The sequence below is a fragment of the Corvus brachyrhynchos genome, unplaced genomic scaffold, assembly GCF_000691975.1.
Source record: "Corvus brachyrhynchos isolate BGI_N302 unplaced genomic scaffold, ASM69197v1 scaffold305, whole genome shotgun sequence".
NCBI lineage: Eukaryota > Metazoa > Chordata > Aves > Passeriformes > Corvidae > Corvus > Corvus brachyrhynchos.
The window spans coordinates 1,891,673-1,917,461 of record NW_008239284.1 but is presented as its reverse complement, the minus strand read 5'-3'; the positions used below and the strand labels follow the sequence as shown (position 1 = coordinate 1,917,461).

Sequence of the window (25,789 nt, the reverse complement as noted above, 5' to 3'; positions counted from 1 at the left end):
CTTGGGGAATAATATAAAATCCCAGAGTCAGGAGCAAGAAGTGATACAGAATACTGCTTGCTCTATCCCAGGAAGCTGGGGAAATGTCCTGGCAGCACACGAGCATCCTTTTTTAGTAGAATCACCAGTGAAACATTCCAGTGGAATTCCTCAAAAGGCCAACACCACACCACAGACATATTCAGGCCAGGCTCAGCCTGGAGATTTTACCAAGAGATATTGAGCTGTTTCCTAAGCTGACAGTAAGAAGTATTCCAGCCTGGGAAGGAGTGTTTGCTTGTTATCCATCCAGTTTCCCTTTTACACAGCTTTCAGCTTGGTTCATTCATCTCACCACTGAATCACTCTCTGGCTGTCACCCACCCACCTAAAGCTCCCAGAGCTCTTTTTTTTTCCTGTCCATCTATTCCCCTCGTTGTTAAATCAAGTGTTTGAGCTCCACTGCTCTTGTTATTCTACAGTTTGATCATTTTCCAAATTTTCCATTATCTGTTACAGCATTCTGCCTGCTAAACAAGGAACACTGATCCTGTCTGTGGTATCAGAGTATTTTCCATGTATTCATATCATTTTCATTTTGCTTTTTCTTGTTTGTTTGTACACAAAGCCACACATTCCCCTGATACACATGAATTTAATGTGGGATATATGTGTGTTAACATCTGTGGTAGAGGGAAGCCACTCTTTCTCACCCACAAATTCATTTGTGGAGTCATTAAGTCCAAGGTAATATTCAGGATTATGTTCTCCATATTCCATGGTACAACCTGTTCATGGCAACCTCCCATGTAGCTGCCAAAGCTGGCACGATAAAATAAATCCACTTGTGAATCCAGCAAAGTACTGGATTCAAATCCCACATGGTGGTTGGTCCCACAGGTTTTTTATGACACAGCTGAGCTGCTGCTGCATTCTCCATCCAGGCTGGAGTAACCAAATCCTTGTGTGGCTGTGCTAGAACAGGCAGGGAGCTGGGAGGAATGTGGGGTAAAATGAGGGAAAAGGAGAAGCCAGTTTTGACTGATCTTGCACAGGGTTCTCTCACACACCCTCAGTACATCAGGAGTGTATTGCCACCCTATATTTTTTGCCCTCCTGTATTTTTGAATGTTTTTATCTTCCAGTTCAGGGTTCAAGGCAGGGTTTTGTCCTCAGTTTCCCCGTTCAGGGTTCAGTTTCCCAGGAGACCATCCATGCACAGAGCTGTCCCTGTGGAATCCACTGTTGCCATCTCCTCCCCACTGGGCTGCCCACTCTTGTCTTCAGCAGAACCCCTCCCAGTAAAGCCCAGCTACCTCTGTGCCTGTTCCATGGATAACTTCAAGACTAAACGAGTGCCAGTGCTCTTGATGCCATAATTTTTTGCCAGATCCCAGAACAGGAAAGATGTGCTTGGCACCTGCACAAGCAGCTGGGAGTTGCAGAATGGTTCCAAGCCTTCTTGCTTTGTTCCACGAGCTCAGCAGCCCTGGAGCAGTCAGATAACAGTTCTGGCAGTGGTTTGCTGGGACAGAGGGAGTGATGACAGAGGTGAGCATTGCAGATGTGCTGGTGTGATGGAAACATGGTTGTCTCCAGGCTGCAGCAGGTAGGGCCTGTTCAGGTCATGTCTGGGGTGATTTAAGGATAGTTATTACCTAAATCAAGAATATCAATGACATGTGTAAATACAAATATTTATATTGTATATAAATATAACCTAATTATAATATAATATAACATAACATAACATAACATAACATAATATGTACTAGAAATTATAAATTATAAATTATAAATATAATATATAAAATATCGTTTATATTATATATAAAATACATAATTTATATTATATATATTATATATAATTTGTATTATATATAAATATAAATCATTCTTTGCCTTACAGGATTCCCTCCTTCCCAGAGGTGAGCAGCAAAAATTTTCACACCTGTAGTTGACCTGAGAGTGTATTTACAAAATAACATTCCTGCATCTCTTTGAAAACATTTCTAATTGATTTTGCTCCTCTGAAAAATGTATTTCTTTGTGCTGGATATATGTGTGAATTTGGAGACATGTAATGAATCCTGAGTACATATTTGTGCTGAGCTGATGGATGGTGCTCCATGACTTGCTCTCTCTTAATTGAATGCAAGTGGAGCATGAAAGCAAGGAAGCCACCGAGGTGTGAAATGATGTGGGTTCCCACTAATGAGGAGATAATTCTGCATGTCAGAGAAATCCCCTGCCTGGTGCCTTGGGGCTGGGATCACAGATTCCCTGTGATCTCCATGGCTCAGATTTCCAGAATCTGGCTGTTCTACAGGATATATCCACAGATCATTCAGCCTGTGGAAAGCCAGGACTTTCCCCTGTCCATTCCTTGGGATCTCTCATAAGAAATATTTTTTAAGTTCTTTCTGCCCTAGAGTTTAGGTAAGGATGGGTGCCCTCTTCCACTTTTTTTTGCATGTATCACAATGGATGACTCGTCCAAGCCTGGTTTTGGTTGGATATGAGGAGCCTTAGCACGTTTCTGCTGTGATTTCGTAGCCTGGGTTTGGATGTGTTGGTGATATTTGGCATGAATTCCCCTCGTGGTTTGTATCAGGAGCACTCACTGGTGGGTGTAGGAAAGGGCGTGTTGGGTACTTACGGTTCCAGTGCAATGTAAATGAGCAAAGTTCTTTGGAAGTAACCAAAGAGAACTGATTTCCATCAGCTGAGGATGTGCCAGTTCCCTGCTGGAAGCACTGGACTTGAGGATCTCAGAGGTCTTTTCCAACCCAGTTCATTGTGTGATTCTGTGATTCCAGCTCATCTCTGTGTTTGCTGGTTTTTGCTCCGGATGTGCAGCTCAGGGTGGCTCTGTGAGAACCAGGGTGTGCTTGCTGATGCTCCCTTTGCTCCAGGCCTGGATTCAGTCTCCAAAACCAGCAGAACTCATCTGTTTTCTTTGTTTTCAGAGCTCCTCAGTGCACACAGAGAGTGCTGGAGCAGGTGTTAGCTGTTGTTTGGGGGGTTATTATCAGGAAATGTTAACTCGCAGTTTTACCTCTGTTTAGCACTTCCCATCACCACACCTGGAGAATCAATCCGTGAAACACCATTTGATCCTCCCAGCCCTGCACCTCCCCAGCTCAGTTATTTAACATCCCCCAGCCCTGGGGCTCCTGATCTGCTTTCAGTGCCCCCTCACTTGCCCAGTTCAGAGGCCACTGGGGCTCTTCATGACCTCAGCATAACCCACAGGACTTCCAGCAGTTTCGCCCTGTCCTGGGCAGCACAGGATGAGGTATTTGATCAGTTCCTTACCACTCTGAAAGACCTGTCCAGTTTAAACAGAATGCAGGAAATGTTTTTGCTGGGAAATCTTCAAGAAACAGAAATTCCCAATCTCCCAGCTGGCACACAATTCTGGATTAACCTCCGTGGAAGTACTCAAGGCCAGCTCTCTTGGTCCCTGGAAGCTCTAGCTACTGCAGGTATTTTCCATGGATTCATAGCCACGTGTTCCTTTTCTGCTTCGAAATCCAGAACTTCATTTCCATACGGCTTTGGTACGGATTTCAGGCTTTGTGAGTGATGCTTTTCCTCTTGGTTGGTTCACTCTTTCTTTTGCATGGGATGAAACACTTCTGGAATGAGAGGCTTGGGCTGTGCAGCATGGACAATGCCCGTGGAAGGTGATGCAGCATCAAATCTCTCTTTTCAAATCACATGCAGAGAGAGACGTTGATGTGCCAGGTGTTGGTGAGGAATGTGGGAACAGCGAGATGCTGCAGATGCTTGTCTGGATTGTGGTCAAACACAGGAGGAGTTTGCAACATTGGCATGGAAGTGGTGATGTCAGAGGAAAAAAAGAAAGATTGTGGCACACTGGGAGTTTACCTTTCCAAAAACTCTCACCTCTTACCCCTCTTCCATGAATTTTGTGAGGTAACAGGGCTGAGCTCAATACTGACCAAAGTACCAGGGTGTGAGTTCAGCTCTGGAGACTGAGGGCTGTGCCTGTCCATCCCTCAAAACCAAATGCCCAACACGAGGTAAAATATTTACATAGAGACACAAAGAGCCAGAATGGTCTCAGCTCTCAATGGTTTGGTCTCTTTTTTTTTTTCTAAATAAGAACCATCATCCCTTGATGTTTACCATGACACTGATTGCTTTGCCATCTGTGTTGGATGCTGGGTGGCTGAGGTTTTTGGAGGTCCCTGACAGTGCTGTTTGGTGCATGATTCCACAGGAGAATCCCTTGGTCCCTGGAGAGCACGAGGGGGTTGTTTGCGTTTCTGTCTCAGACGTGCATGAGAAACAAACGGCAAGAAAAGGAGCTCTGCATCTTGGAGGAGAATGAAACTGAGCATTTTCAGAGAACTCTGAATTGCTTTTGAGATGGTTCCTGCACTGCTTATTGTAACCAAGCTTATATTTAAAAGATTTAACCTTACTGTAGCTTTAGTTTCACTTTCATTTTAAGGAAATGTGGTTGTTTTATTTGTTTCTGTTGCCATCAACAGATCATTATTTCTGATACAACCAGTTCCCTTTCTGTTTCTCTTTCCCAGATAACAGTCCTCTTCTGACAGAATTAATATTTTACCTCAATGAATCTCCTTTCTGTTCCTGATAAGGGAAGACAGCTCTGAATTACTGAATTTCTTTTATTGTTGTTGAACATCAGCGTTATGTCATAACCAATCTCTTTCCTTCTAACAGGATGGGAAAAGCTCAACAAAACTCATGTTCCTGAACAGTAGCAATTTACTGATTTGTTAATGAATTTTACTGAAGATCATTATGATCTATGAGTGCTCAACCTCTGAAAATCCAGCCCCAGCTGCCTGTCAAGGCTTTGAGCAGTCATGCAATAATCACTCTGGTTTTACACAGAGAAAATTTATATGAGGGATGCTGCTGAGCCCAAATTTCATTTATTCCAGAGCCCCTTAACTTCTGTATTCAAATATGCATAAATTGACAAATCAGATCCCTTTCCCTTCACGCAGCATCTCTTATGAATTCTCAGTCATGCAGAATGGGATTATTCAGAGGCACTCTGTTCTTACTGTAACACTTGTGTGTCAGCAATTCAAATAAATCAGAAGGGTGCTAGAAGCTCATCAGAGGCCGCAGGTCAGTGACAGAGCACAGGAGTTTTCAGGTAGAAAAATCAGGCAGTCTCATTTTCCCATATGAGTGTTAATGAGAAATCAGTTGTATCGCTTTTGTAACAAGGAACTTTCCATTCTTGCTGAGCAAATGACCTCAACTTTCAGATTTAACAGCATCAGAGCTACCTCTGATGGCTCCCAGCGTCCTCAGCCACCCCTGTGGGGCGTCTGTGAGAGTGTTCACTTCTGTGAATGAACATTTTGATTTTAGATGAATATCAGTAACTCTGGAAGTCCTATCTCCACCCACAGGAAGGTTTTGTGGGCAGAATAATGGGCTAAAGGAAGACAAATCCATTAAAGACATGCAGACCTGGAGGCATTTTCCTCTTCTTTATTGTTTTGTATTAGAAATAGTTTGGAAGTATGAGCAGTGGATGCAGTTAAAAGCATAAATATCTGAATCCCAACTAATCTAAATTGTGTCCTTCCTACCCATACAACACACAGTTACTTCAGAATGGCAAACACTGAGTAAAGTTGTTATAGTAATACCTACTCATCTCATAGGGAGTTGTAATTAATGTTGACAAAGCACTCACAGCTGTAAGGTTCTCTATGAGCTGCCTTCTGTGAGCAGTCTCTAAATATTTATTAATTATTACAGTCCTTTTCTCCCTGGTCTGTTTTGCCATGTCTCCAAAGAGACTTTGTTGTAGTTATCTGGGGCAGCTGAGGATATAAATGGGGGGGAGGGGGGCATCTCTGTGGCCCTGATTATATGTGAAATTCATTAACACAGAACCTCATTAAATAATCTGACCTCAGCACCGCTCTGTAACCCGAGTAATGGATTGACTCTCTGTCCTTATCCAGAGGAGGAACCTGAGCTGGGAGGATTATCAGTATCAAAGACTGGCTGGGATGGTTTCCAGCTCACCTGGACAGCAGCCGACGGGGCCTATGAGAACTTTATCATTCAGGTGCAGGAGTCTGGCAACCCCGAAGAAACCCGAAATGTCACAGTCCCGGGGGCACTGAGCTCTGTGAATGTCACCGGCCTCAAGGCCAACACTCCTTATAACATCACCCTTCAGGGGGTCACTCGGGGCTACAGGACCAAGCCCCTTTCTCTTGAGACCACCACAGGTATCTTTCCTCCAGCCCCACATTCTTTCCTCACAGGGATGTGAGCCAGAGCTCTTCCTAGTGCTGGGCAAATCCTGCTCTCTGGGTCAGCTTTGCGTGGGGTGCCCTGAGCTCATTAAAGCTTGGCTGGACATCTCTGGCGTGGAATTCCCTCCTGGTCAGGCTTTCCAGCCAGAGCCTCAGTGTCCTGGTGCAGCCCTTCCCTCTGTTAGGAATGCTTTTCCCTCTCACATCAGAACAGCTTTTTTTTTGTTCCCTTTCCTCACTCACCTGGCTGACACTAACAGCAAACCCCGCTGGCTGTTGTACCTGCTTGGGAAAGGCCAGTTTGCCTGGTAAAACTATAAAAAACTTTTCTCTGTTAGCCCAGATATTCAACGCCTGAGAGTGTGTTCAGTTCTTACCCTCCAGAAGCTGCCCCTGAAATTCTGCAGTAGCTTCTGTGTGAATTCAGAGTCAGCGTGTGTAAAAGCTGTGCGTATCTGACTCAGGGCAAGGACAAACACCTTCTACGTGTTCTCATATAGGAAAGGACACAAATTAATTCCTAATAAGACTAATAAAATGCATTAAGCCATCTAAGATCATTAAACAGTCTGATTGGCCTGAAAAAGATAATGCAAAAGATCAAATTCAGCAGAACTGCCCTGGCATAAAACTGGCCTGAAAGGAGGAAGGTGAGCCCTGCATTATCAGGAGCTTGCATGAAATTCATCAAGAGCCCTGAAAATAATTTTCTGGCTGATCATGTGAAAGGCAATAATTTTAAATCAGAGCTTATCACACGCTTTGACCACGAGAGATAAATGTATATTTACATCTCTGCTGTGTGGCTCTCTGGTCCTCCCAGGTGTTGTGATCACTGGTAATGAACAGAGAGTGAATTAATTGGCACTAAAGACCTTTCCTTCAGATAATTTCTTGTCTACAATTTCTGCTACCTCTGGGCTTCCCTGCAGCCCTTTGCAACCTCCTGCCACTGTGAGATAGCCAGAGCTGGCTCTGCCCAGATTCCCCCAAGCAAAATTACCCAGCACAGAAGGGGATGAAAGCACCTGGAAGAACTAATCAGAATTAAACCATGAAGTGCAGCAGAGCTTGCGTGTTTCTGTAGTGCTTCAAGCAGCCTGACTCGGGCAGGAATGTGTCTGTGCTGTGTCCCAGTAAAAGTGCTGAGCTTTGAGAGTCCTCACTGGGAGCTGGGAGCAGATGCCCACAGAAAACAGAGCAATGTGCTGGACAAAGGAGACAAAGCAGGAAACACATCACGGGTGTCCTGCCTAATATACAATGTGCTGCCTTCCTCTCACCCTCATGAAAACAGCAGAAAATGCCCTGCTGAGGTTTTCCCTTCCCTTTCTGGGTTAGGCTCAGCACCCGGCTTTTCAAAATCTTCCCTTCTGGGGACTCCCAATTGTTAAAAATATCTGAACCTTCCTGTTAACGCTACGGGGGTGTCTGAAGAGAGGAAGAAACCCCAAGGCATCTCTCCCTGTTTTGCATTTTGGCCCCAGCTTCAAAATTACAAGCCAGCTTTCATAGGCTTAAGCTGAAAGGGAAAGTGGAAGAGTAAACAAAACACCAGATTTTGCTTTGGATAAAGTAACAGCTTTGGTTTTAGCCTCTCCTAAAACTGGGAGCTCTCTTTTCCAAATGCCCCAGGGGCATTCAAGAAAGTACTTTTGCATCTGCTTTCATGCTCAGAGCTCAAAGACATGGCTGCTCCTGCAGAGAAAGGGAAATAGCCATAGTTTTAAAGCGTATTTTAATTTTTTTTTCTTATTTAACATTTTGCGACGCTTTCATTTGATTTCCTCCCCTTAGTACCTGTCTGCTTGTAGCAAGCTTTTACTCACACCCTCTTGCCCAGCTCGGAGTGCTGCCAGCATGGCAGAGCGGAGCCTTTGAGAGCAGGAGGAGGTGCAGGAGGGCTCTTCTGACCAGTGTTGTTTCCCTCCCCAGGAGAGCAGCCCGGCGTCGCTGAGCTAATGGTTTCCGACATTACTCCCGAAAGCTTCAACCTCTCCTGGACAGCCTCCAACGGGGACTTTGACATCTTTACCATTGAAATTATTGATTCTAACAGGTTGCTGGAGCCCATGGAGTTCAATGTCTCAGGCAACTCAAGGACTGCTCATATCTCAGGGCTTTCTCCCAGCACTGATTTCATTGTCTACCTCTCCGGGATCTCTCGCGGGTTCCGCACACAGGCAATCAGTGCTGCAGCTACCACAGGTACACAAAACCTACCTCAGTGCTAACTCTGCTTTTTTAAACTCTTCCTTACAGGTTGAGCCCCTTTCCCTGCCCTCAGCTACCCCACCAGCCCACCCATTTCCTAATCCTCTCCCTCTATGCCTTCCAAGGAAGAGCAGCCGGGGACATTGTGAGCTGTGAATGTTGAGCCACCATCCCATCCAGCAAAGTCAGGCACTCCCATCATGCTGTGATTTCATTCACACAATGAGTTCAAACATTAAGGTTGGGGCAGCCTCTGAGGCAGATGAAAAGCAAAGCAAATTTCCTAAGAACCAAGTGGGAGGTGATTCCTGATGTTCACCTTCCAACCTGTGTTTGCATCTGTCACACAGCACAGAGCAGACAGTTCCTCTCAGATAAGCTGATTTTTAGACACAGATTCACCCTGATTCTCCCAAAAGATGTCAGGCACGTTTCAGTCTGTGCCAGCACAATCTTGCAGGGCACGTTCACTGCTTAAATTCAGCTTCAGTGTTCAGGTTATGTTGGGTGAGAGACTGAAAAAGTCCATTTGAGTTGATGTCAGAGAATGGAACAGGCAGGCATTGGCACATTGCACATCTCAAGGTTTTACAGCTGACAGTTTTCCCAGAAAAGACAGGGAAGCCAAATGTTCAGGATGAGAGTGGAAAGTGAGGACTGGACTACAGAAAGAGAGCATTGTTGTTGTAGGCAGATAATGGCTCATGTTGCGATCATTTAACACCTCCCCCAAATTTTGCCCCTCTAGGAAAAGTTGCCATAGTGATTTGTCAGAGAAATGGAGTAATGTGGTCAGTGAAAGCAAAATAACAAATCTGAGCTATCAGATAATATAATTTCAGTTTCCAGCAGCAGCAGACTGTGAATATCCTCATTTCATGAGGGGTGGCAGGGTCAGGGTGACTGCAGGGGTATGGGAAACACAGGGAAACACAAGGCTGGGTGACCTGTGGGACCTGTGGTCATGTGAACTCGAACTTCTCTATTAATTTATTTTACTGCTTTGGCTTTTAATAATGTGATACATTTCCATTTGTTTTTCTTCCCGTAGTAGAGGAACCTCTCCTTAGCAAACTCAGTGTATCAAACGCTACCTCAGCCAGCCTGTCGCTCACCTGGGAGGCACAGGACAAGGCCTTTGACCATTTTATTCTGGAAGTCAGGAACTCTGACTTCCCCTTGGACTCCCTGGTGCTCACAGTGCCGGGGGACTCCCGGCACTCTGTAGTGACCAACCTCAAAGCTGCCACTAATTACACAGTCCAGCTCCATGGGGTAATTGATGGGCAAGGTGGGCAGACCTTGACAGCCGTGGCAACCACAGGTATTTCAGCATTTCACCTTCCAGGTTTGCTTTTTATTCTCCTTTCTCTTGCTGTCCACCCAACTGCTCTAAAACATGGCTCCAATTCATCGTCGTTCCTTCAGGGAATTATAGGGGGATCACTGTGAGGGGAGGCTGGAATGCACTGAGAGGGCTTGGAAAAAGATCTGAGGCAGTGGAAAAGGCTGAAAAAGTGCCCCCAGCATTAAGAGAGCCAGTAGTAAACCATGATTGGTTTCCTTATATATACACACCTGCCTGCAATTCAGTGTATATATAATTGCCTTGCTCCCGATGGTTGATGTGTTTCACTCAGCATCTTTGCACTTGGTCTTGAACGAAGTTGTTCATCCTGCCCTCACTTGCTTTGCTGGGGGTGGGAGGCCTTCATGTGGTTCTCAGCCTGGAGAGGCACCTGCATGTTAGTTTTGTCCTCCTTAAACCCAAATGTCTCCCAAGGCATTTGCATCTCTGGTGGGAGTTTGGTGCAGCATGTGAAATGACCAACCCGAACTGCATGGAGTGGTCTGGCCACCACCTGCTGGTTCTGATATTTTCTCTGCCCAGGATTTTTATGTTCTCAGCACAGAGCAGGGCTCAAAAAGCAAATTCCCCCTTTCCTGGTGGTCAGCCCACCACTCTGTCCCTTGCATTGCTCCCTTTGAGTCTCCATGACCTGTCTTGTTTCCCTGGGTGTCAGAGCTTTTCCCATGCTGGTGGTGATTCCAGGATGGCAGGAGATCACTAAGACTTGCCTGAGGATATGATTCCAGCTCATTTTGCATGCAGCATTCCTGGCAGTCAGGCTGTCATGATGGGAATGTGCCTGACGGGATGCAGGTGTCATGAGAAGGAATGAGGCCATGCCAGGATGAGGTTGGAAAGGCTCCGTTTGCCCTCTCTAAGCTGCATGTGGGGCTGAGGGCTCCATTTTTCTGGGTTTTCCACCCAAAGCTGCTTGCTTTGTGGATATTTTCTCATCTCCTTGCCTGTCTTCAGGAGCACTATGGTGGCACCTTCCCTGCTGGCCATGAAGGCATCCATGGTCACTGGTTGATAGCATGACATCTGTGACCTCTGTGTCCTTAATCGGGGCCACTTCCATTCACCTCTTCCCAGACAGTTCCAGAGAAGGAGGTGGATTACTATTTAAAAGTCTTGGAATGAGGGACGGGAGTAAAAGTTGGACCATCTTGCAGCAGTTCTTGTTTTAGCAAAGGACAAGATTTCTCTCTTTCACTGCTCTCTCTGCCGGTGGGATGCCTCTCTCTGGCTTTTCTCCCAGCATGGATCACTTTTCCATCGTTATTTTTCTGTCTCACACTGGCTGCATTTCCCAAGGTGCTCTTGGTTCCTACTCAACTGGCAACATAAAAAATAGAAAATCAGCCCAGAGAGCGAACACAGGATTCTCTGCCCCTCTGACTGTTGGGTCGTGTTTGTTCTCTCTCTGGGCTTTAATGAAACTTTAATGATTTTTGTGCTAAGTGGAGGAGGTTTAAAAGAGAATGGGTAAGGACCTCTCCCTCTCCTGAAGGACAGTCTTCTCTCCTGGCAGGGCAGAGATATGAATTTGAATTTCCTCCAGCAGAAAAGTCTTTGCTTCTTAAGGAGGTGCCCTGACCACTGAACAGTCAGGCAGGAGAGCAAGAGCAGCGTTGTGGGGTTTATTGTTTATTAGACATTCTCTGATTGTGCCTGACCAGAGGATGAGGAACACCTTCTCTGTGGAGTCCAGGGAGGTTTTGGCCTGAGATTAGTGCTGAGATAATCACTGTTAGGCTTGAAATCCCTCATAAACCTCAAGGTCCAAAAATAGAAGTATCTCCAACTCCAGGCAGCAGAAACACCAAACAGAACCTGAACTGTGATTTCAAGGACTCCTGCCTGAATCCTACTTTCTCTATTTTGGAATTGCTGTGGGTCTGTATTCCCATCAAACTCCCAGTGTGGAATTCCTGCAATTTGTATGTGTATGCTGTTGGTGCTTCTGTAAACCAGGCCCACATTTCGTTAGGCAAATTGAGTTTATTTAAGAAAATTTAATGACGAAATAAAAATTAAACATCAGCACTAATTTCAGTGGCTTCTTTCCAAAACCTGAGAAAATAGCTCTTGAAATGCTGCTTTTTAAAAATTATTTTATTTCATTTTTTTTTAATTCAACCACAGCAAAACAAAGTTAAAACATTATTTTTGAGCACCTACAACGCCCCTCTGCTGATTCCCCCACCTCCCTGGAGTAAAGCTGCCTGTTCACCTATGTTCCTTTCTCCCTCAGAGGCTGAGCCACAGCTGGGCACGCTCACCCTCACAAACGTTACCCCCGACAGCTTCAACCTGTCCTGGACCACCCGAGATGGGCCCTTTGCCACGTTTGTTATCAAAATCCGAGATTCCCTGGCGGGACAGGAAGCCCAGGAGCTCACGGTGCCGGGGGGCACCCGCAGCGCCCACATCTCAGGCCTCACAGATCACACTGCCTATGACATTCACATTCAGGGGACCACCAGGACAGGTGTCCACACAGAGCCCCTCACTGCTTTTGTCACCACAGGTACCTGCTTGAAGCTTTGGAGTCCCTTTCTTGGCTCAGGGAAATGTGCATCCCAAAAAGCACAGAGTCTCTTGCCAGCAGCAATGGGTTTGTTTGGAAACCTGGTGCAAGGAGGGGTCAGAACAGGAATGTTGACCTTAAAAAAACTCCTAGGAGCAGGATTAGTTTAAAGGGAGCTAAAAGGCCAGGCTGGATGGGGCTCTGAGCAAGCTGGGATAGTGGAAGGTGTCCCTGCCCATGGCAGGGTTGGAACTGGATGAGCTTTAAGGTCCCTTCCAACCCAGATTATTCTGTGATTCCATGATTCTCTAATTAAGACCCCTCTGGAGCTTTTCTCCCATGTCTGATAATCTTTTTTAACTGCTGAAGTTTGAGGGAGAAATTTGCCTGCTGCTCAGCAGTTGCATCAGACAGGACTGGCATGTGGAACACCTCCTGTCCCGTGATGTTCCCTTCCAGAGACCAACCCAAAATGTGAGTCTTGGGGATTGCTTCATCAGAAGTAAACAAGATGCAAAAGTATCTCTAAAATGAGTACATTTGAGCTGAATCTCTGGTACTCAAATGTATAAATATTAATACATAAGGACTTCCAAACGCCTCAGGAGGGAATTTTTATGCCAAGTTCTAACAAAATCCATTTCAGCCTTTGTGAAGTGTCAAAAGCAAACCCAAAACCCTTTTCAGGAGAAGGTTCTGCCTTTAACAAACTGGTGTTTTCTGAAGTGAGTGGAATTTGAGTGGTTGGAAGATTGGATGAATCAGCTCCTGAGTCAACAGAGCAAGGCTGAACAAATAATGTGGAGAAATACGAATCCCAGTCCTGGGATCCAGGATCAAGGCCAGGGCTTAGCAGAGCCACCTGATCTTCCTATTTCACTTATCAGATTTTTAGTGAGCAAAATACACTGAGAATCTTGTGAAACTTTGGCCTTTTTTTTTTTTTCCTCCTGAGACTTGGTGGGTAAATTTTGAAGAGTTTTCCACATCTTTTCACTTTGACAAATGTCACACTGATGTGAAACAAGGACCCCTCAGTGGAATTTCTTTAAGTTGTCAACAGAGCACAGCAGCAGCTGATTTGCACTGGCTGTGACCCTGAGTGATTAATGTTCCTGTCCTGGCACCTCTGACCCCACCAGCTCTGAAAATTAAAGCTGGAGATATTCATGCGAAATAGGTAAAAAAGCAAAATACAGGAGTTGTGAATGCCCAAATTGAGGCTTGGCCTTAAAGCACTGATGGTGGAGAGAAGTAAAAAGAAGTGAAAGCTTTCTGTGTGTCTAAAGCAGTTTTGGTTATAACTTTCTTAGAGTGCATGGGTAGCAGGAGAAATGTGCTCACACAGTGAGCCTGGGAGGAGTTTTGATGGAGTTTGTGAGAGGAGGTGCTGAGACATCCTTGAGGAAAATTCAATATTGAGCTCCACTGAAAATCCTCATGTGGTCCTGGCTGTGTCCTTCTATTAAATCCACGCTAGGGGGAAAAATGTGATTTTTGTTTGGTGGAATCTGTGACACTTTCTAATTTGCAATGTTTTTCGCTTCTTTGTGTGTGTGTGCGTGTGTTTTTGCACCTTCCCTTCTTTTAGAGGCCATGCCCCCACTGGAAAACCTAACAGTGTCTGATATGAACCCCTATGGGTTCACAGTGTCCTGGATGGCATCGGAGAATGCCTTTGACAACTTTCTAGTAGTCGTGGTGGATTCTGGCAAGCTGCTGGACCCACAGGAGTTCCTCCTTTCGGGAGCCCAGAGAGAACTGAAGCTTAAAGGCCTAATTACTGGCATTGGCTATGAGGTTTTGCTTTATGGGTTTGCCAAGGGGCACCAAACAAAGCCCCTGAGCGCTGTGGCTGTTACAGGTATTTCAATGTGAGCAAATTGTTCCCTTCCACCCTTTTGTCTCTTGCTTTCCTTATCACATGGAAGATGTTTCATGCAAACCTTGGCTTTTGCATCCTTCTCTGCATCGTGGCTCCACGTAACTCCTCATAACTGATGGGTTCACCAGTGGAATTCTGTCCCCTTTAACTTGATCTTTCCCTGTGAGGGGTCCTGTGGAGGAGCATGTGGGGGCCTGAGGGGTGAAAGTTCCTTATGGTCTTGCAGGTACCTCTAACAAAGTCTTTAAAGAAGAATGGCTGCATGCAGAGCTCGTCCTGTTAACAGCTGGGCACATCAGCATTCTCCAACAGCATCATTCTCCAACTTTCCGGCCATCAGGACCTTCAGGAAGAGCCATGGCCTCCTTTCTTTCCCTCTCCTTGTGCGTTCCACCCACAGTGGGACCATTGCCACTCCTAAAGTTGGCACCTCTCTCCTCAAGCCAGCTCATGTTTCCAACCACATCAGAGCTGCTGTTTCAGCAGCACTTGAACTTTCTTGGGAAATCATTGCAGGCTGATTCTCCAGCCCCAAAACCATCAGTTCTCATCCTGTCTGGGCAGCAGTGAAGCTGGGGGGAACTGGTGGGAGGTTTGAGAGGAAATAAATAGGAATGTGCGTGTGTGGAAGGAAGGATTGCATTGGAAGTGCTGCAGGACACAACCACTCCAGCAGCATTTCTCTAGGTAAAGGTGCCTGGCCGTACCATACTGAGTTAGAGGTGTTTTGCAGGTAATTAATAACTTACAGCTCTTGGGATCCTTTGGAATGGGTTCATTAACCGAAGGCAGCAGGTCTTGCATTTAGACTGAAGGGTGCTGTTGAAGAGAGGAATTTTCATGATTCCCTTTTGCTGTTTAGGAGCACAGTAAAGGATTCATCTGATCAGAAGCATCACAGATGCCAGAAGTGCATGAAAGAAGGGGTTTGCATGGAGAAAAAGAACAGAGGGAGGCCTGACAGTGTTCCAGGCATGCAGTTCTGTAACCAGAGCTTGTTTTTATTGGCCATAAAGGTGTCACACAAGTAGGGAAGGAGAAATGCCCAGGAAACTCACCTTTAGCATGTGTAACTCTGCATGTGGGAGACAAACCTGTGTGTCCATGCAGTGGATTTGCTGTTTCAGAGTGAAAGCTGGAATGGGCCTGCACACACTCACATTTACCCTGTTCTGTGTAACACTAATATTTATTATTTTTTTTTAATAGCTGGCAGATTGCTCCCTTGCTTTGAACTGTGGTCGGATTCTTGCAGTGTGCTGTAGCCAGACCTCGGGCAGGTCTCTGATCAACTGATTAAAAAATCATTTCTTTTCCCCACTGCTATCTTCTCCTTTTTTAGAAGCAGAACCCGAGGTCGACAACCTTCTGGTTTCAGACGCCACTCCAGACGGATTCCGTCTCTCCTGGACTGCAGATGACGGGGTTTTCAACAGCTTTGTTCTAAAAATCAGGGACACCAAAAGGAAATCTGACCCACTGGAGCTGATAGTGCCAGGCCATGAGCGCACCCAGGACATAACAGGGCTGAAAGAGGGCACTGAATATGAGATTGAGCTCTATGGAATTAGCAGTGGACAACGTTCCCAGCCCGTAAATGCAGTAGCATCCACAGGTATTGTCTTTGCAGTGGCAAAAGTGTGGCATTCCCTGTTCCTTTCAGCATCTCCTTTTCACAGCCAGCTCATGCTGTCCCTGAGGTGTCCTGGACTGTCTCCTGCATGTCCCTTGTCCAAGTCACTGGTTCAGCGTGGTGTGGTTCTTTGTAATCGGTCTCAGCTTCCCAAGTTTCGTCACTGTCTGTTTAATATGGTTTAATTGAATTACTTTAATGATCAGGAATTAGGCAGCGGAGTGTGGCAATTAAAGCTCTGTTTTTGAGGGCCAAGAAATATTGTCTGTGCACCAGCCTTTTTCAGTGATTTTCTGTGACTAATTACATCTCAGCTCTGCACAACAATTTACCTCCCTGGGAAAGAGTTATGACAAAACGAATTTACCAGAGCCATTGAGAAGTTTATTTATGACTTGAACAGCAAAGGCCTGAGCACCATTAGCTTGGGCTGATCTTACCAGTAGCAACATGTGCTCGGTAATTCAAACTGACTTGAGTTTCTTTGCAAAACCAAAGCTTTGATTGAAGTTCATAATGGAAGAGTTTCATTTCAGCACTTCTGAATGAAGTGTTTCAATCTTTTTTTCCACACTAAAATAGTGGTTTCTTTCGGAAACAAATTTAAACCTGAAGCATATGATGCAACGTCCTGTGAGCCAAATTTGGCCTTTAAAAAATTCTGAGCTTGCTGATGTAAAAACGTGGTAATTTGAAGTCAAATTAATTATGGGAGGAAAGGAAAAGGAAGGGGACAGGAAAGTGAGGGGAGATCTCAGCGGGGGCTGCAGCTCCTCTCGAGGGGCAGCTCCGATCTCTGCTCCTGGGCCAGGGACAGCACCCAGGGAGCGGCTGGAGCTGGGCCAGCGCAGGCTCAGGCTGAGAGCAGGGAAAGGTTCTTCCCCCAGAGGGTGCTGGGCACTGCCCAGGCTCCCCAGGGAATGGGCACGGCCCGAGGCTGCCAGAGCTGCAGGAGCGTTTGGACAGCGCTGCCAGGGATGCCCAGGGTGGGGCTGTTGGGGGGGCTGGGCAGGGCCAAGATTGATGATCCTGGTGGGTCCCTTCCAGCTCAGGATATGATTCTAAGTCCCAGGAGTGAGCAAACCAGCAGAAATTCCTAAAGGAGGCATTTCCCTGGCTGTACTCCAGGCAGCACCCAGGAACAGGGCAGCAATAACTCAGCATTGAACAGCTTCTCCTGGAAGAGCCTCCCAGCCCTCACGCTCCACCCTGCTGTCTGTGGGGTCAGCTGCAAGCACAGAAAGGCCCCAGCTCCACTCCTGCCATCACATCCCTGGAATAACCAACCAGGCCACCTTCACACTGCCCCAGACACTTCCATGAAGCAGAACTGCATCCACCAGCAGCCCCTCTTGCCCAGGCTCCTGCACATTGGCTCCTAATGGAGAGGGATGTTTAAAGTCCACTGCACTTGTTAGCAGCATGTCCCCACTCTCACTGACTCCCAGGATATTTGTGGGAAGCCACTGAGAGTTGTCATTTTCCTCATGACTACGTCCCTGTGCAACCCTCGCAGGGAGTTTTAGCACATGTCACCTCCCGGAGCCAGTAGCCCAAGAGATGTTTGTCAGCTGTAAATAGCCCATGAATAATGGACAATAGAGCCACAAGAGTCCAGCTAAATAATTTGGGGGGCAGGTTACACCACGCTGGGTGGGTGGCTGCCAAGGAATCCAGCTAATTTCTTTTTTAGGAGTGGATTATTGCACAAACATATGGATATTTATAGCATTTCCAGTGTGGTTGCAAGGAAATATTTCTATCCCCAAAGAGGGAATTTATCCACTGCTGCTCTCAGAGTTGGTGTCTTCTAGAAATTTATCTGTAAAATCTCAGTTAAGGTGCAATTTAACCCCCACTGGGAGACCACGACACATCTATGGGCCAATTAATATCCTTGTGGGAAGTGTGGGGCTCATGCTGCTCCTTTCCTTTTCTTCCAGTGCTGTTTTGCCACACTGTGACAGCGTGGTTTTTTCCTGAGAGGATCACAAAACACTTCACATGCTCTTGATATGTGATAAATGCAACCTGCTGCCTCCTGCAGATTAGGAGAAGAAAGCCAGGGAACCAGGGAACGTCCTCCTCTAGTCTGTTAGGAATGAAAGAGCAATTAGGAAGAAAACATCGCTAAAAAACCAGCAGCTCTAAGGTACCAAGGGTGCTTTAGCAGCCTCTCAGGAGAGTTCCTTGTCTCTCATACAGCTCTGGGGATGATGCTGGAGGGTAAAGACAATTTACCTGTGCCTGCCCAAGAGATGACCTGAGATTCTCTCTGAGTGCCAGGTCAGGAGCACCCCGGCTGCTTTCCCTGCCTGCTCAATTCTGGCTTTCAGGTAGCCCAAGAAGATTATTTCATTTGCTTCTTTTTCATTTCCCTGTGCTCAAAGGTGCAAATCTCTCCCATCTCTGGGATTCATTCCAGGACAGATTCTCTGATGGTCCATTATATTTCTTGCCAGGTTCTCTCCCAGGAAAGCTGCAGTTGGGGGACTTGGGGATGCGGAAAACTCACATCAAAGCTCTTCTTACTGCTCCTTGTCACGCAGCTCACCTGGGGCAGAAAACACACCTGGGGCCCATGGAAGTGGTTGCACAGCAGAGTCCAAGGGGGATGGATTGGGTATTTTATTTTCTGGAAAAGGCTGAAATTCTCCATGTGTATGAAAACGAAGTGCTGGGCCATCTGTTTGGTCTCCAAAATCACCACTGGCCCTGTTCTTCAGCCACTCAGGGCACCTATAATGTGAAGCAAAACCAATGTGATTTTCATTTCTCTCTCTTTCCCAGATTTTCTTTGTTTTCTCCAGTTTCCTTCAGTCTGTACCCAAATCAGCAGCACCTTTTTGTGCCACGTAGCTTTTCCAACCCCACCTTGCTTCCTTTGTCATCTGTAATTCTTTTCTTCCCTTGGCTTTTCCACATGAGCAAACCCCACAAACACAACACTTCTAGTGAGCTCCGAGATATATTTTACATTTCTCTTGAGAGCTCGGTTGTTTTTCTTTCCTTGCCTTTCAGTTGATTTAGTGCCTTGCTGCTTTGGGGACACATGGAACAAACAGCCTCTGACTCCTTTCCCGCAGGCACGTTCTTTCCAAGCTATTTCAAGCCCAGTCCCTATTTTTTTTGCCTCCTCTTGCCCCCCTTCCCCTGCTCTCAGCCTGTCTCCACTCCTCTTCATGTGGATGTTTGGGATCTCTCCTCTTCGTGCTAATGGCCTGCTCTGTGTGTGCTGTTTGTTTTTTAATACCTCAGGGTTGTTTTGGTTACAGCCAAAAAAGCTGGAAAGATTGGAAGTGGGATGCTCAATGTAAACCTGGAAGTGGAAGCTCTCTTTACCACGTCCTTCCAAAGCCCTTTCCATGCCTGTTTTGCAGGATCTTAATTAAGCCTCCAAGTGGAATGTTTCAGATATGTGTTGGGTTTAAGTTTGGGTCATTTTGGTAAAATCTGGGCTTTGTTTGCCCAGCTGACTCACTTAATTTATGTGGGCAAATGCAGTGCTCAGGTCTGGACAGGGAAAGGCTGAGTTTTATGGCAAAGAGCTGCAGTGGAGCCTTCCTCATGGTGGTTGTACTTGGATATTCTCTGGATGGATGTGCTCAAAAGAAAAACCATGGGCTCAGAGAGAGATTCCAGCAGGAAAATCTTGTTGCTTCTGGTTTGACACCAACAGAAGTTCCAGGAGTCAGTGCTTGATGGACTCCCACACCTGAGTCCAGGTCTCCTTGGAGCATCCTGCATTAGGAACTTTATGCTCAGGAAGGGAGATCTGTCCATGGCTGTCATTGCCATGTGGGACTCAGTCTAAAAATCCTCCAAGTGAAACGGGGGTAGAAAAAAAATTCCAAATGCAGCATCTCCTGCGTAGCAGAATGTCATTTCTGTCCATGCTCCTCCCTGCTGTTCTACAGCACTGAAATCTCTGTTATTTCTATGTGTACACACATGTTGGGTATTTTTAACCTTTGCACTACTGGACTGCTCCTGAAAAAAGGAAAATTTGGACCAACCAGGCTGTTGCTGTAATAAAAGCCTTCAGTTTTTTGTACCCCCTGCATTAGTGTTGCTCAGAGCAGAACATTGACAGCACCAGCTCTTGGTTTAGGGTGATAAAACAAATCAGTTTTCCAGTGCTAAGGACTGATAAACAAATGATTTACCTTTTCTTCCTGTGTGGTGTGTCCTCTGTTCTCCCCTGGCAGTCGTTGGCTCTCCCAAGGGAATTTCTTTCTCTGACATCACGGAAAACGCCGCCACAGTCAGCTGGACCCCCCCTCACTCCCGTGTGGAAAACTTCCGGATCTCCTACGTCCCCGTCACGGGAGGTGAGGAGGGACAGGGGCGGGCAGGGAGAGCAGGATGGGTTTGCTGGGCTGCCATCCCTCCTTTCAGTGCGTCTCCCAGGTGATCTTGCACAGATCATCTCTTTTTTCCTTCAGGAATGAGGGTGTGTAGCCAACCTTTGGACACAGTGTCCACATCCCAGGGGCAGGGCTTGTAAGGGAGCTCAGAGGTGGAGGCTCGAGTGGTTGTACTCCTAAGTCTCTCTCTGAGCCTTTTCATCAAGGATTAGTTTCCAAACTGTCATTATTTTGTAGACATTTCATGAGCTGAGCACACAGGAAAAGACAGCCCTTGGAAATAATAATCATTATCCATGGTTATAAGAATTTTTGAAGGCAGTGGTTTACTCAGTGCTCCCCAATGTTGTCTCATTCTGGTTTAGCGTTCATCTTCAAAAACTTCCTCTACTTCAACAGATTTTTAACCTAATTTAGGGACCTCTCTGAAGGGAAACAGCTAAAGAAAAAATACTAAAGACCTCAGCATGAAAAAAAGTCCTGCTGTTGACTGAGACAAGGAAAGATTTAGGCTTTTAGACAACACAGCCTGGAAGAACATGTGCAGCTGTAAATATACAGCGGTCCCAGAGAAGAAAAGGAATCTAGTCATAAAGTTAGGCATTTGTCTAAGTGCTTTCCTGGAATAAACCTAGGATTCAGAGTGAATATGGGTGCTAAGTCCTCAGCCACACACAGAGCACCTTTTAAAATAGCATTTACTGTATCTTAATTCTAAATGAGGTGGGTGGAGGAGAATCTTCCAGCCCTCACCACAAACAAGGCAGATCTGAACTGCAAGTCCTGTCCTCAAGGTGTTTGAACTCCCATGGAGAGACTGCTGTGGTTTCTGCTTACATCTTGTTTATGAAATTATATTTTTCTGAACAGAAATCACAGAGTCACAGAACAGTTTGGGTAGGAAGGGACCTTAAAGCTGCTCTCATTCCAACATCGTGTCACAGGGACACCTTCCACTAAAAATGTTAACTTTTCTTATGAATACAAACCAGTGATTCAGATTTAGGTGTCACAGCAGCAATATTTAACACCAGTGGCTGTAACTAACTGAGGAAAATTCATCTCCTGCTGTAGAAGCACATCTTTAACTTGAAAAACACCCTTCAAGCATTTCCTGGAGTATTGTGTCACTCATCCTGTGGCATTTGGCCTCATCCTAGGTACTCCAAATGTTGTCACAGTCGACGGGAGCAAGACAAGGACCAAGCTGGTGAAGTTGGTCCCAGGTGTGGACTACAATGTCAGCATCATCTCTGTGAAAGGCTTTGAGGAAAGTGAGCCCGTCTCTGGCACCCTGAAAACAGGTAATAATATAAAACCAGGAAACAGCAGCTTTCCAAATGGATCATCTGGGCCACAGGAGAGACTCAGGGACTGGAGCTGCCAAGATCCCATTTTTGCTGTCCACACAAACTGTAGGAAACTCTTTTTCCCACTCCTTCTTTATATGTTTGTATTTTGGATGAGGATAGAACTTTTGAGTTTGGTCAGGCTCCCATTTGCTAAATGCTAAACAAACTTATGAGACACAGACAATTCGTTTATTTACAGTTCTAATTCATCAGAGAAAAAAACCCAGAAGTTTATTTGGTTGGTTTTTTAATTAATTCCATTTTTGAGTTGAGGGAGCAAATGGCCAGCTCAGCTGAGCACTTCAGACCAGTTTCTGCTGTGAACTCCACATCTCCCATGTTCCAGACTGGGAAGCTTTTCTAAGCACAAAAACATTCTCTCTCCTGATTTTTTCTTCAATATTCTCTCAATATTTTTTTCAATATTCTGTCTCCTGATTTTTTCTTTAAATATCCCTGCAGGAAATGAGGGTCCACTTTGCTCCTGCTGACCCCTCGCTGCATCCTCCATTCATTCTTTTTGGGGGCTAACAAGCATCCAGAGAGCTGAGGCAAGGAACGAGATGATGAGTATTGGATGACAGGGGATTTATAGCCCATTCCAGCTGTTCTGGAGGAAGATATCCATCAATTCAGGGAGAGCATAAACCCCTGTGAAAAGTAGAATCCTTTGAGGAGGCAATGCAGGACGTGTGGGGATTTTGGATGCCTGGCTGGCTGTGGGATTGGTTTGTTCCAAACAAGCTGCTGGAAGGTCAAAGTGGCCATCAGCTGCTGTCACTTTGGTTATTTTTCCCAGCTCTGTCTCCTGAGTTTGCTCTAAAAAACAACCCAGATTTGAGGGTGTGGAGAGAAATATGTCGGCTCTGACAGAGCTGTTGAGATTGATGTATCAAGAGTGATCTGAGAACGTGGCTAGTTCTGTTTGCTCCCAGACTTTAATCTCTTCCAGCACTGACCTCCCTTTCCAGTGGAGGCTTTTGGTGTCTCTTCATAGGCACTGACGTCTTTCCTGATAAACTCCACTATTCCAAAGGGACTCATAAAAGCTGCACTGAGCTTTGGGCATTTTCTGTATTTACAGCAGAGCACTGCACAGAGCTGAGAGTGTTTGTCAAATTCCTTCAACCTGTTTTTCTTCCAGCTTTGGACAGCCCGTCAGGCCTGGTAGTGGTGAACATCACAGACTCAGAGGCTCTGGCAACCTGGCAGCCAGCAATTGCAGCTGTGGATAACTATGTGGTGTCCTACTCTTCTGAGGAAGGTGAGAGCAGTGAGGGATGGGTCAGGGAGCTGAAGGGTTAAAGCTCTCAAGAGGTGCTCATTGTAACTCCAGGAAAATCACAGAAGATCCCAAGTTGGAGGGACCCAACTGGACCCATCAAGTCCAGCTCCTGTCCCAGACACCCCAACAATCCCCTCCCTGAGATCATTGTCCAAATGCTCCTGGAGCTCTGGCAGCCTCGGGGCTGTTATTTGGAGGAGGAGCATTGCTGGAAGCATTTAAAAAATGATCCTTTTTTATTCAGCACTCTCAGTTTGGCCATGAAGAGAGAGAAGGGAGATTCCCGGGAAGCAGAGGCGGTGCTGTAATTCCCGTGAACACTAGAGAGAGCTCACACTTTTAGATAAAAGGCTCTGGTGTGACTCCGAGCCAGCAGAGGTGTCAGCACGGGCACGGGCTCCGGGCTTTTATTATTCTGCACTTGCACCAACCAGGAATAAAACAAATCAGTGAGTGGAGCATGGAGTTGAGCACATCATGATGCCGACACGTCCTTTCTTCTGTGTTTTCCTCTCAGAGCCAGAGGTGACTCAGATGGTCTCAGGGAACACCGTGGAGTATGACCTGAAGGGGCTCCAGCCTGCCACCGAGTACACGCTGAGCGTCCACGCGCTGAAGGACACGCAGAGGAGCGAGACCCTCTCCACCCACTTCACCACAGGTGCCACTCCCCACCTCCCCAGAGCTGCCATCCCTTCTAGTCCCACCTGCTCTGTGTTCCTCTGATGCTTTTTTTCCTGGAAACCTGAAGTTTGTTAGTGTTTGCATCAACCTTTCTCCGCTGGGAGCCCGGCGTGGCTGAGCAGAGGTGGTTTTCCATCACCAGCTCTGCAGATTCTCACACAGAGCTGGAGCAGGAGCTCTTCTCCGAGAGCTGGTGTTGGCTGCTGAAGGTGCCCAGCTGGTTTCATGCTCATGGTTTTCCATGAGAATCAATGAAATCAGGGCTGTTTCTCATTTTCCTGGCTTGGCTTGTCCCAGGGTGTTAATTAGGGAGCCAGGAGCTGAGCCACACCAATCCCGTGCCATAATCACAGAGGACAAGGGCAGCTGGAGCTTGGAGCCAGACCAAGTAGGAAAAGTTTTCCTATTCTAAAAAAACATCATCGGAACCAAAGTTTTATTTCCTGGGAATATGTAAATACAAATCACCTTGTGAGAAATAATAAAATGCACAATTTTGTCTCAAAGAACATTTCAGTGGAACTGCTCATAAAATAAAGTGCCTGGAACAAGCCAATATTTTAACTTAGATAAAGTTAACACCTTTATTTTAAACTACCAATGGGAAAATTAATCCTTAACCACAAAATATAGGTTGAAGTGGTTTTTTCATTTCAAATTTCTCTGTAGAAAAGGTTTGTTTTCCCGGCTTCTTTTGATGTATGGCCCACAAGATAACCTGTGTAATTAACTTTGTATGGATGTGATTGTAATTGCTCTGGTTTCTTCTGCAGGGCTGGATGCTCCAAGAGATTTGAGTGCCACTGAGGTGCAGTCAGAAGCAGCTGGGATAAGCTGGAGGCCTCCCCGTGCTCCAGTCACTGGATATCTTCTGATCTATGAATCCATTGACGGCAGAGTAAAGGTAAATAAACCAGAGGGGCTGTGCCTCCAATCTGGGCAGTGGAGATGCTCTGAAGTGTCCAGCAGTGCAACATAATTAATGTTCCTTAATTTGAATACTTAATTTTAAAATACTAATTGCCTCTTTCAGTGCTAGACTGAACACAGATGCATTTAAAAGGCCTTACCTACATTACACCCTGAAACAGAAGCTCTGTTCCAGGCTGAATTTTGCCTTTCATCCCTCTACAACACAGGAAAAAGCACAAACATTTTCCTTCATTCCAAACCTGTGCCATGGATTAAACTCACACCCCCCAATGGATGTGATTCCCTTCTCTGAACTCAGGAGAATCCCTGTGCAGTGGGGTATCTGAGGCAGAGGGAGCTGCTTCTGGAAGTGCCTCTTATTTTCCTATAGTTTTATTCTGTTCCTACATAATCAGATCCCACTAAATGCTTAAATATGAATCAGGTGAATCCCAGCAAAAAGAAAATTTTGGATGCCCAGCCTGGCACATTGGAGACGATTCTGATTTTCAGGAAGGCAAATTCCCCAAGCACACTGAAAATCAGTGTTTTAATGTCACAGCAAAACAGCCTTTTGAAACCTGGAGTGCAACACTTCCTTGTCCTAAAGGATGAGTCTTCCCCGTTTTTTATGCATTTCACAATCTGTACATTCAGGGCATGTAAACATTTATGCTGCCTTGCTTTTAAACCCCCAGTTTGGACATTATGATGGTAAACACTCATTTCCAGGCAGGCTTTATTGAACTTTTTAAGATTAGCTTGGTAAAAGTCTTAGAGGAATATCTTTATATTCCTTAATCTAGATGGCTAAAAATACCATCAGTAATTATGACAAAAAATAATGTGACAGACTAAAATATGCACCCATTATGATTTATTCTCTGAGATTTCCCTGTATTATTTCTTCTCCCCATAGGAACTCATCCTAAACCCCGAGACAACATCCTACAGCCTGACAGAGCTGAGCCCCTCCACCCAGTACACAGTGAAACTGCACGCCCTGAGTGGAGCCCTGAGGAGCAAAACCATCCAGACCATTTTCACCACAAGTAAGGACATCAGAGCACAGCTAAAATAATCTAAATCACTGCTCTCAGGACAGAGCTGAGCTCTGCAAGGAGGACACACAGACCCCTCACAAGATTTTAATCCTTTTGTAGTGTCGGTGAGAAGTCCCTATTCCCCCAGAGCTGTCATCTGTTCTCCCCTGGCAGGATGGAATTCCAGTATCCATCCACATCACTCTCACAGTCCTTTCTCTGATGAAACATCCTGCCTTTCCCCTGTGAAATATCAGCAGG

At 45.9% G+C, this 25,789-nt stretch overlaps 1 protein-coding gene across 7 annotated transcripts in view; it reads left to right on the top strand.

The window, feature by feature from the left end:
* Positions 1–25,789, top strand: part of TNC (tenascin C) — a 73,035-nt gene that overhangs the window by 37,544 nt on the left and 9,702 nt on the right. For 4 of the 7 annotated variants that reach the window (XM_017740331.1, XM_017740330.1, XM_017740328.1 and 1 more), the window contains 12 exons: positions 5,973–6,245; positions 8,208–8,480; positions 9,538–9,810; positions 12,092–12,367; positions 13,959–14,231; positions 15,595–15,867; positions 20,094–20,216; positions 21,413–21,556; positions 22,749–22,868; positions 23,407–23,550; positions 24,347–24,477; positions 25,405–25,537. In XM_017740331.1, coding sequence (XP_017595820.1) covers positions 5,973–6,245; positions 8,208–8,480; positions 9,538–9,810; positions 12,092–12,367; positions 13,959–14,231; positions 15,595–15,867; positions 20,094–20,216; positions 21,413–21,556; positions 22,749–22,868; positions 23,407–23,550; positions 24,347–24,477; positions 25,405–25,537 — 2,436 coding nt within the window. The remainder of the gene's footprint in view (positions 1–5,972; positions 6,246–8,207; positions 8,481–9,537; positions 9,811–12,091; positions 12,368–13,958; positions 14,232–15,594; positions 15,868–20,093; positions 20,217–21,412; positions 21,557–22,748; positions 22,869–23,406; positions 23,551–24,346; positions 24,478–25,404; positions 25,538–25,789) is intronic. The other 3 variants (XM_017740332.1, XM_017740333.1, XM_017740334.1) reach the window with 3 other exon arrangements.